The sequence below is a fragment of the Cydia fagiglandana genome, chromosome 18, assembly GCF_963556715.1.
Source record: "Cydia fagiglandana chromosome 18, ilCydFagi1.1, whole genome shotgun sequence".
Taxonomy (NCBI): Eukaryota; Metazoa; Arthropoda; class Insecta; order Lepidoptera; family Tortricidae; genus Cydia; species Cydia fagiglandana.
Window position 1 is genome coordinate 17671752 of NC_085949.1, and position 12089 is coordinate 17683840.

The window sequence follows — 12089 nt, forward strand, 5'->3', positions numbered from 1 at the left end:
ACCCCTTCTGCTTGTAATATTAGTTGTAAATTGTTTTAATTGTACATTTTTCTTCAGTAGCTACACTTGTGACATCTGGTGTCGAGTAGGGGTACTGTTAGCTGTGCTACACGGCGCTAGATGTCGACTAAGAAATAACGCGCGTTTTGGTAAGAAAACTGACGTAACGAGTTACCACTCTTTCTTTACTAGAGAAAAAAGTACTATATTTCTCTAGCTTTTGAGGTACCTACTTACGGAACCCAAAAAATAGTAATAAAATAAAATACAAATTTGATTATCAATGTATTTTATTATACGTATAATTTTAATTGTCAACATTTACAATACAAAATACATTCCTACATATGCAAAATTACAAATTAGTAATCTCCATAACGTTCAACAGTATTTATTTTCTATTGTAATAAACTAAGTAATTGCTTAAAGTCACTACCTTCCAATTTTATAATTGTAATAAACCTAACGTATACCTACAACCTACATATACACAGTTGTGCAGTATATTGAACCGCCGAACAACTAAACTAGCGAGGGTCTCTTGAGGCTTACGATGGGCGCGTGGATGTTGGGCGGCTGCGGGGTGGTGGGCGCGGGCGGGGGCACCCAGTCTCGGCCCAGCGCGTAACGAACCTGAAACATTTCACGCTTTCACTTCACTCATCTTTATATAACCTCTTGTAAAGTGTCATTCTATGGAACTTGCTAAATATGTAATCAAAACTCACTAGTAAATTCATAATTCAGAAACAATTTCAATATGGTGGTTTGTTTAGGCAATAGGCATAGATTGAGGCATAGAGAAATATATAGTAAGACAAGAGTGCTCACTCCATACATCAGTTTTGGTACCAAATATATTATTATGTTCATAGTCGCCATCTAGCATCGAGTAGCGGAATTATCAGTACTGCTACTTGACAAAAGATGTAGCGGCGACCGAAAAGTCTAATGCTCATCAATTTTCAGCTAATATTATAAACGGATTAACCGGAACTCTATTTTCAACTCCTTCTGCTTCTAATATTAGTTGTAAATTGTTGTTCAATACAATTTTCGTGGGTCGCCACTCGAGAGACATCTAGTATCGTGTAGCGGTACTGATAATTCCGCTACTCGATACTAGATGTCGACTATGACAATACTAATATTTTTGGTACCAAAACTGATGTATGGAGTGAGCACTCTTGTCTTACCATATATTTCTCTATGGTTTAGGTACTTAGTTAGCAAGTGCCATGGAATGACATTTTAGTGTATTGTACAGTCTCAGTGGCGAATGTTCAATGGCGCTTTCGGCGTTTTGCTAGTGTAAATTTTGAGTTTCTATAACGTCCCGCTTGGCGCGCTGTTCAAAATCCCATACAAAAATAGAAATAAATAACACCAGCGCCAGCGCGAACGCTTGTCACGCTATCGAATGAAATTTACACGGGGTTCAGTAGAAGGTCACTAAACTTATCTAAATGCATCTAAATGTAATTTTTTTTAGAAAAAGTTTTTATCTATGAAAATGTATTTTTACTTACAATGTTTTTTTTATGTTTTGAGTATTTGTATGTAATTAACTAACTAAATTAGGCACTCACATAAAAAGCGGTACTTAAGGTGGATGTCTAGGGATGGGATGCCGATTATCAGCCAAAAGATGGCGTCACTGTGCACGAATTGTGGATTTTCACTATTTCTCCCAAAATACAAAGTTTCATAAGATGTGTTGATATGTGCGAAAACTATAAAAAATACTACATCCAAATCGAGACATGTTCAACTCAACATTGTCTCATTTCGTTATTACCGGAATCCAACTGCAAAATATTGCAATTTCTTGCATTCACGCACACTTACGTACTTAAAGTCACCTTAAAGTCAGTGTCAAATGTCAGCAGATTCGTAATGTTACAGTAAAGTAACCTAGAGGGCGCAGCGGATGAAATGTTTATTGTTGAAAAAAGATTGGAAATTAAATAATAAATTCTTGTTTGAGCAACGATTAAGAATTACAAGGCATTCAGAAGCAACTAATGTTTTCGACCATCAACTGTCATGTGCTCGTGGCACCCGTAGCCTCTATTTTGAAAAAAATCAGATTGTAGCTAAGATACATGGTTCAAACCCCGACAATGCCAGTTTTTTTTTATTTTATAATTTTAGCATTCTCTTTTGAATTATTTTAAGCGTATGTTATTCTTCGAAACTAAACTTACGTGAGTAAAATATTTTCAGTATTTTAATTATTTTTTAATAATATTATGGGACGATTTATAAAAGTATTTTTATTTTCCGGTTTTCAAAGGATATAAATAATGATTAAAATAATTAAAAAAAAGTCATGCATGAGGCTAATAAGGATCGCAGAATAGGTACATAAGAAGTCAACTATCGACGAAGTATAGCTGGTCAAGCAGATCTTGTCAGTAGAAAAAGGCGGCAAATTTGAAAAATGTAGGCGCGAAGGGATATCGTTCATAGAACATTTGGATTTCGCGCCTTTTTAGGGTTCCGTACCCAAAGGGTAAAACGGGACCCTATTACTAAGACTTCGCTGTCCGTCCGTCCGTCCGTCCGTCCGTCTGTCACCAGGCTGTATCTCACGAACCGTGATAGCTAGACAGTTGAAATTTTCAAAGATAATGTATTTCTGTTGCCGCTATAACAACAAATACTAAAAACAGAATAAAATAAAGATTTAAATGGGGCTCCCATACAACAAACGTGATTTTTGACCAAAGTTAAGCAACGTCGGGAGTGGTCAGTACTTGGATGGGTGACCGTTTTTATTTTGCATTATGGTACGGAACCCTTCGTGCGCGAGTCCGACTCGCACTTGCCCGGTTTTTTTACTGACAAGATTTGCTTGACCAGGTATAAAATAAAAGTTTCCAAAATTTTATTGAAATGATATACCTACATGAAATAATCAAATACAACACATTTACTTAAAATAACTTTTAAAATAAGGCATATAAAATTACCAAAAAGATGAAACAAAATAAATAAATAAATACAAAAAGAAATGAGTCTTTGTTCGTGGTTTGAACCCTGTCATGCTGTTCAACTTGTTAGACTTATACTCAGTAGCTAAAAGCCACTAGACCATTTGACCATAGTAGACCCGGGCAAAAAACGCCTTCTTATTTAAGTAACCCATTACTGTCAAAAATATCAAGTTTGAATTGATTTGAAATATAATTTTTCATTGTCGACTTATTGACATCCAAACGTTGCGAGCATGTTGTACTTTAAACCATTTGGCAACGTCGCACGGGGAATTCTTCTGAAAATGTATGTCCTTTTATATTTTGATATTTATGGATATATGAGGATTCTTCTACTTATGTTGCAAATTGATTAAATTATCGAGAGAAAAATGCAAATGCAAAGAAAACAAGAAATATCCGTTTCATTTCTCATGCTATTGATTCGGTTAAATTGTGTTCTACTGTATGGGGAAGACAAACTAATTATAGCCAGCCTTTTATGAATGTAGTATGATACCACAGGGTATTGTAGTGTAGTCAGATCATACACAGCTGCTATCAGCTGATACAGCTGATACTTAATGCCTATATCCCACATATGTATTTTACTACTTTATAGAACATTAAGTTAACGATGCCATAAACCTTGACTTACTGTAATTTATTATACAATGTTTAATGACCATTGCCATAACTTCCACTCGATTAAACCTGTTAAAACCTTAGTATATAAGGCGAGCGCTTTCTACCAATATATTCAGTATTTACTCGACTCTTGTGTTATCATTATAACCCCTGAACGCCGAACACTTCATGGCGACCCTGCCAGTCGGGCTGCTCGAGGCAGCCACAGCTTAGACACCGCCCAGCCAGCCAGCCAGCCAGCCAGCCAGCCAGCTCTACTGCTCCACTGCTCAAGCAAGCACAAATCCACGAAAATTATGGGAAGCCAGTGCACCAAAAACGACAAGAAAGAAGAGGTGATTATTGCACAGAACGGTGCTTCCAACAACGCCAGCGCTAAACAGGCAGACAGCAGCACAGTTGCAACATACATAACAACAGCTGTTCTAGTAATCGTATGCGTAATTTTTTCATACGCCATATGGAAAAAGATACATAAGTGTCTAACAAGGAAAATTGAGCGACAAGCAGTAGCCACGATAATGCGCAACACCAACAAGGCAGAGCAGAGCGTCTAGGAAGAGCATCAGCCCCACCACCGCTACCCAGCACCTGCAGCGTGTCACCAGCACCAGAGCCGTCGCTACGACCACCCCCAGTGTCCAACAACGACCATACGATGTTAAGAGGTACAATTTAAGCATTACTGTGTTTAACCAATTTCAATTATTGTTGTAAGCAATGTGAATATTTCCGTACCACCTAAATTCATAACAATATTATGACCAATATTCAAAAGTTATATGACCAATTAAAATCACTACAGGAAGATATTAGAAAATTAGGACCAAAACGCCGAAAAGAGGCTAATGGTCAAAGTAAACTTCAGCAAGTAAAACTATTATATAATCAGTACGAAGAATATATAGAGCTACATAGTTCTAAAGTAGAAAAATCTGAAATTTTTATACAGGACAGTGAGTTAATCCAGTCTTATTTCCTAAAAATAGAAGAAATTTACAGTAAAATTATAACTCAATACGACCAAGACAACAAATATCAGGTCACAATGACGTCGAATGACAACTTTAACCTGAAAACAGCAGTAGCATTGCTACCAGCTATGGACGGTTCGGAGGCCGTCACTAGACAACTTATAGACGCCATAGAGTTGTACTCTACAATGATAAAAGATTCAGATTCACAATTATTGATGAATTTCATTATTAAGACTCGATTAACACAAAGTGCTAAACTTAGAATATCCGAAAAACATACCAGTGTAAGCGATTTAGTTGATGAGATGAAACTCCGTCTTTTACCGACTAAATCAGCTACCGCGATACAAACCAAGCTATTTACGGCAAAACAGGGAAATAGGTCAATCGAGCGATACGGACAAGAGTTGGAGGATTTATTTGTAAACCTCACAGTAACACAGGCCAATGGGAAACCAGAGGCATATACGGTCTTACAATCGTTGAATGAGAAAATGGCAATAAATAAATTCGCGGAAGGCCTGCGAAATGACAAACTAAGTACCATTATAGCTTCACGAGGATACACCTCGCTAAAAGATGCCATACAAGGTGCAAAAGACCAAGAGGTGTCCATATCATCTACGCCCGCTCCGGAGCAAGTTTTATACTTCCGGAACAAAGGGTATAATAACCACAGACAATACAGGTCTAATTACAATAATAAACCAGTGGGTAAATACCCACAGCGTACATACCCTACTAGGGGTAATACGTCAAACAAGCCACCAAGGGTGCACACCCAGATGAAAAACACTCGACCTATACAAATCGCGAAAAACTATAATACGCGTACATATACAAATTATAACCGTCCTCGTCAAAATATACCTAACAAACGATATCAAGTTAATACGGCGATACAAAATACACCAGATGACAGCAATTCGCCTCAGCTGTTACAATTTTTTCGTGAATAACAACTATATCCTAACTTATTGTCATATGAATTCAGTTCAATTTGCGATAAACGGTACAACGCACAAATGGCTTATTGACACAGGCGCGAGTCTAAGCGCGATAACGAACGACGCAGCATTAATATCTCGCGGACACATGGTACCAAAGATGACTCATATCAACGGAGTCGGAGGGAAAATAACGTCATACAATCATTAAGGTATATAATATCTATGGACTGGCCTTACGGGCACTAAAAATGGTACTAGTTTAGCGGTGTGACTCACGAATTCCAGCCAATCGTGCAGTCTAACGCAACTAGTGGCGACCAATAGCGCGCGTGATGCGAACTCGTCAACCAATCGCGCGCGTGATGCGATCTCATCAACCAATCGCGTTGTAGCGGTGTCACACCGCTGTGCTGGCCCCAGTTATGCCTCATTATTATTGCCCGTAAGGCCAGTCCTGAGATATCTATGTCAATGCATACAATACAATTACTCTACACTTGCAGAGTGAAAACCAATCATTTGAGCATGAATTTCATGTATTCCAAAAATTACCATTACAGGTCGACGGAATAATTGGGCAAGATTTTCTGATAAAATACAAATGTGTCATAAATTACGAAAAAGGAGCAATCACATTAAACAATAACAACGAATTAATTACAATACCATTGACATTACAAAATGACAACAACAGAACCATTAGTTCAAATCAAATACAATTACCCGCAAGAAGTGAATCTATTGTAAAATTACCCACAAATTATACAGGGGATTACGTCGTATTATCAAGCGAAATTGGGGAAGGAATTTTTTTGGCCAATACCTTAACACATAGCAAGAATGGGAAGATAACTGTTAAAATATTAAACACACGTGAAGAAGACGTAACTTTAAACAATATCACACCAGAAATAAAACCATTGCGTGATTATAATTGTTTCACATATGAGAAAAGTAAAAATAACGCAGACCGAGTAAAATTACTTTATTCTCTTTTAAAATTCAACAACTTAAACAATGAAGAAAGCAACTCCATTGCCAGCATTTGCGCAAAATATGCCGACATTTTTCAGCTGCCGGGTGACTTGTTAAACACTACAAACCTATATGAACAGAAAATACATTTAAAACCCAACGTATCACCCGTATATACTAAACCCTACCGATTACCTCAGTCACAGCAATCAGAAATAAATAGACAAATAAAACAAATGTTGGAAAATGACATCATAGAAGAGTCGCAGTCGGAATGGGCAAGTCCGTTACTACTCGTTCCCAAGAAACCAGACTCAAATGGAGATAAGAAATGGAGATTGGTAATAGATTACAGGAAAGTAAATGAGGTAATAGAAAACGATAAATTCCCTTTACCCAACATCACGGAAATCTTAGATTCTTTAACCGGCGCTATGTATTTTAGCACCTTAGACTTAAACCAGGGTTATTATCAAATAAAACTTGATCCCGAGAGCAGGAAATACACCGCGTTCATAGCAGATAAACACTATCAAATGAAACGCCTACCTATGGGATTAAAAAATTCACCAAATGCTTTCAGCAGAGCAATGACCATAGCTATGTCAGGACTAAACTACGTGCAATGTATAGTTTATTTAGATGACATCATTGTCATGGGTCGAAACTTGCAACAACATAATAAAAACTTAACAGATATTTTTGAGAGATTAAGACAAGTAAATTTTAAACTAAATCCACTAAAATGTAATTTTTTGCAAAAAGAAATATTGTACCTAGGACATGTAGTAACCTCGGAAGGGATAAAACCCGATCCAAAAAAGATTTCAATAGTTCAAAACTATCCAGTACCAAAAAACTCAGACGAGGTCAGACGTTTTGTAGCTTTTGTAAATTATTACAGGAAATTTATTAGGAAATTCTCCGAAATAACACAACCACTAAACAATTTATTAAAGAAAAATGTAGAATTTAGTTGGACGAAACAATGCGACGACGCATTTAAAAAGTTAAAAATAGCCATCAGTACCCCACCATTACTACAATATCCGGATTTCTCAAATGACAACACGTTTACGATACACACAGACGCATCGGGCATAGCTTTAGGATGTGTCTTATCCAATGAAAATGGATTACCAGTAGCATATGCAAGCAGACCTCTAAACAAAGCAGAGAAAAATTATCCCACGACAGAAAAAGAATTACTAGCTATAGTATGGGCAGTGAAATATTTTAGACCATACTTATATGGACGAAAATTTAAAATTGTCACCGATCACCGCCCACTCATTTATTTATTCAAAATGAATAATCCCTCGAGTCGACTCACCAAGTTCCGATTGTGCCTAGAAGAATACGATTTCACTGTAGAATATTTGAAAGGTAAAGATAACGTAGCTGCAGACGCGTTATCTAGGATTGAAATTTCCAGTGAAGAATTAAAGAACATGACAAAGCAAGTGGTATCAGTAATGACTAGAGCACAGAGGAAACGCATGGAAGAGCAAGAAAACAATAATAAGTCACAAGACAAGGGTTCCAACTGCGACTGGCCCGCGCAACCAGACATAGTTGAACTTCTCAAAAAACCTCAGGAATTACCGGAATTAAGTTTCCATAAACGCGACTACTACAAAATACTAAAACAATCAGATCGCGTCATGAGTAAAAATAATGAAATCATATACTCGCCATCCTTGGCGACATTGTGTGTCAGGCCTATTACTCCATCGCGTACGAAACGAGCTTTCTTCGCGAGAGAATTAGGTGCATTTTGCAAGGCACAACAAATAAAAGAGGTATGCATATTATATAATGATGACACCGCATTTATCATAAAGGAGCTAGCTCAATACATGCATACACACAATACCGGGTCCGGACCCCGATTATGTATTATTAAAGGTGTCACAAAGATAACAAATAAAGATGACCAACGCGTCATATTAAACGATTTTCATTTATTACCTACTAGCGGTCACGCAGGAATTCAAAGAATGACCAATAACGTAAAGCGGTACTACTACTGGCCCGGAATGGATAACGACATTAAGAAATTCGTAAAAAAATGTGATAAATGTCAAAAACAAAAATTCCATAAAAACGTTAAACAACCGCTATGTATTACTAGCACGGCAACAGCGTCATTCGATAAGGTATTCCTAGACTTATGCGGACCCCTAACTAAAGATACAAATGGATATTGCTATATACTTACGTTACAGTGCGAGCTCACAAAGTATGTAGAGGCATATCCACTGCTAAATAAGGAGACAGACACAGTCGCGAGAGCTTTAGTTGATAATTTTATATTACGATATGGTATTCCCAAAGAAATAGGAACAGATAGAGGAAGTGAATTCATCTCATCAACTATGCGCGAAATTTGTAACATTTTAGGTATGAAACAATTGCAATCAACCGCGTACCACCACGAAAGCCTTGGTTCCTTGGAAAATTCACATAAAGCTCTAGGAGCATTTTTAAGAATACAAACAGACAACCAGGCTCACCAGTGGTCAGATTGGTTACAATATTGGTGTTTTTCCTATAATACGACAGTGCATTCAGCAACTAAATATACACCGTATGAATTAGTATTCGGTAAATTATGTCGTATACCAAGTAATATTGTTAATCAAGTAGATCCAATGTATAATTTTGATTCATATCCAATAGAATTTAAGTATAGATTACAAAAATCCCAAGAGGATGCTAGAAATAATTTAATTAAGACAAAATTATCTAGAAAACTAAGTTATGATTTAAAAACAAATCCAATAACGTATACAATAGGAGATTTGGTATTAGTTAAAAAGGAAGATAGAGATAAAATGGACCCAGTGTATAAGGGACCATATACAGTTATTGAAGATCAAGGTACAAATGTAAAAATATTAGTTTTAGGTAAAGAACACATTGTACATAAAAACAGAACAAAACCTTACTATGCATCAATAGAACAACAAACACATTAAATATACGTATAATATAATATATATATAACAAAAAAAAACAAACAAACCCATCCCATTGCATACCACCATCCATATAAGGAACCACTATCTCCATGACACAGAAAATTAATCAATAATGCCTAACAAATAAATATCATATTAACAGATTCAATAAAAGTAAAACACATGTTAATGTAACAATGTATTCCATAACCATATAAGGAACATGTAATCTTAGAAATAAGCATGTAAGCAAATTGTATATCCAGATAGCAGTAAGATTTTTATTACATTCATAATTTTAAGAACCAATATGTATACCATAGATATAAGTTCACTTAAGCCAAAAAAATAATACTTGTTATATATTTTTTGTCTAAAAAAAAAAAAAAAACGGGAAAGCTGTAGTGTAGTCAGATCATACACAGCTGCTATCAGCTGATACAGCTGATACTTAATGCCTATATCCCACATATGTATTTTACTACTTTATAGAACATTAAGTTAACGATGCCATAAACCTTGACTTACTGTAATTTATTATACAATGTTTAATGACCATTGCCATAACTTCCACTCGATTAAACCTGTTAAAACCTTAGTATATAAGGCGAGCGCTTTCTACCAATATATGCAGTATTTACTCGACTCTTGTGTTATCATTATAACCCCTGAACGCCGAACACTTCAGTATGGTGCTTTACGCACACTAGCGTCCCTTCCCCTCCCCCTGACGCAACCCCCCCTTTTTGCATGAAATATGTCCTGGTTCACAGTTTTTTACATTTTTTGAGAAAAGAATATATTTTAGGAAAAAAGTGTCAATGAAAGAAATAATCCTTAATAAATTCTTAATAAAAAAGGTCATATTGATTTTTTTACATGATGCACATTCATGTATTAGCTTGTTAAAATTCGAAATAACATAGTTTTTACTTAGGATTCGAAACTCATTTATTATACACGGTGTAACACGAGGAAACCGAATAATTTTGACAGCGTATTCCTGATCATATTTAGAGACAAAAATGTCCTATAAACTTTTTTGAAATGCGGCTAGTTTCAGAGTTAATACCAATTTTAAAAAATAAAACAAGTTTTTATTGTTACATAGTTCAAAACGCCTTTTTGATGGCGATGTTGTTACTATGGGATTTAGTCTAAATATCCTTATTGATATGTCAAAAAGTGACAATTAAGTAACACGTTGCAAAAACTATGTTTTACGAAAAAAAAGTAAAAATCCATGTTAACTGACAAGTTTACCAATAACATTTACTTTTTATGTACATACATATATATTCAAAAAATTAAAAAATGGCGGCCAAGTGCGAGTCGGACTCGCGTTCCAAGGATTCCGTATATTACACAATTTTTAACAATGTATTTTTTATTTGATTTATTTAGATATTTAATTCAGGGAACAAGGCCCATACTACAAATACCTTACAGACTAACATACATATGTATTTTATAAACTTAAAACTAAACATTATTTATGCGAAACGTGAGTGAAATCTTTAAAAAATCCGTAGGAGTCGGATCAAAAACTGTAATTAAGTCCGACTCACGCTTGACTGTACATTTCTAATAGGTTTTCCTGTCATCTATAGGTATAGACCTATTTTATGTATTTTTTCAAAATTTTAAACGTAGTAGTTTCGGAGATAAAGGGGGAGGGGGTAATAGTCATTTTTTGCCTATTTTCTTGAATAACTTCTAAACAGTTTATTCGAAAATTATAAAAAATATATATTTGAGATCCTTACAATAAGCTGTTTCATTTGATATGTAACATGATATAGTTTGAAATTTTTTATTTTTTTATTTTTTCATTTACCCCCAAAAGTGGCCCCCATGTTTAAAATTCATTTGTTTACAAACTTACATATGTGTACCAGATTTCAACTTGATTGGTCCAGTAGTTCCGGAGAAAATCGGCTGTGACAGACGGACAGACAGACAGACGCACGAGTGATCCTATAAGGGTTCCGTTTTTTCCTTTTGAGGTACGGAACCCTAAAAACAATAAAAAAAAAATGTTTTCGGCGAAATTGACCTAAACTCATACAAACATTTTTTCCTTCTTTTAATTTGACCTCAGAAATAAAATCTTTCGCATTTCTTGAGGACACCTTGTATAATAAGTGTTATAAAATGATTATAACCTTTTTTACTAAGAATTTAATAAGGAACTATTTCTTTCATTGACACTTTTATCCTAAAATGTATACATGAGGTCAAAAAAAAAGGAAAAGATGTAATATGTGTTTAGGTCAATTTCGCCAAAAAAAAAATTGTTTTTTTTTTTTTTAATTTTATGAATGAATTTGTATATAAAAATTAAATGCTATTGGTAAACTTGTCACTTAAAATGGTTTTTTTTTTCGTAAAACTTAGTTTTTGCAAAGTGTTACTTGTCACTTTTTGACATATCAATAAGGATATTTAGACTAAATCCCATAGTAGCAACATCGCCATCAAAAAGGCGTTTTGAACTATGTAACAATAGAAACTTGTTTTTTTTTATTGGTATTAACTCTGAAACTAGGCGAATTTCAAAAAAGTTTATAGGACATTTTTGTCTCTAAATGTGATCAG

The 12089-nt window shown here is 35.2% G+C and overlaps 1 protein-coding gene across 4 annotated transcripts in view; it reads right to left on the reverse strand.

The window, feature by feature from the left end:
• Positions 1-498: 498 nt before the first annotated feature.
• The window catches only part of LOC134673441 (AMP deaminase 2-like), a 71897-nt gene continuing 60306 nt past the window's right edge, over positions 499-12089 (reverse strand). For 3 of the 4 annotated variants that reach the window (XM_063531429.1, XM_063531432.1, XM_063531431.1), the window contains one exon: positions 499-633. In XM_063531429.1, the coding sequence (XP_063387499.1) occupies positions 523-633 (111 nt within the window). In that variant the 3' untranslated portion in view covers positions 499-522. The remainder of the gene's footprint in view (positions 634-12089) is intronic. The other variant, XM_063531433.1, reaches the window with a different exon arrangement.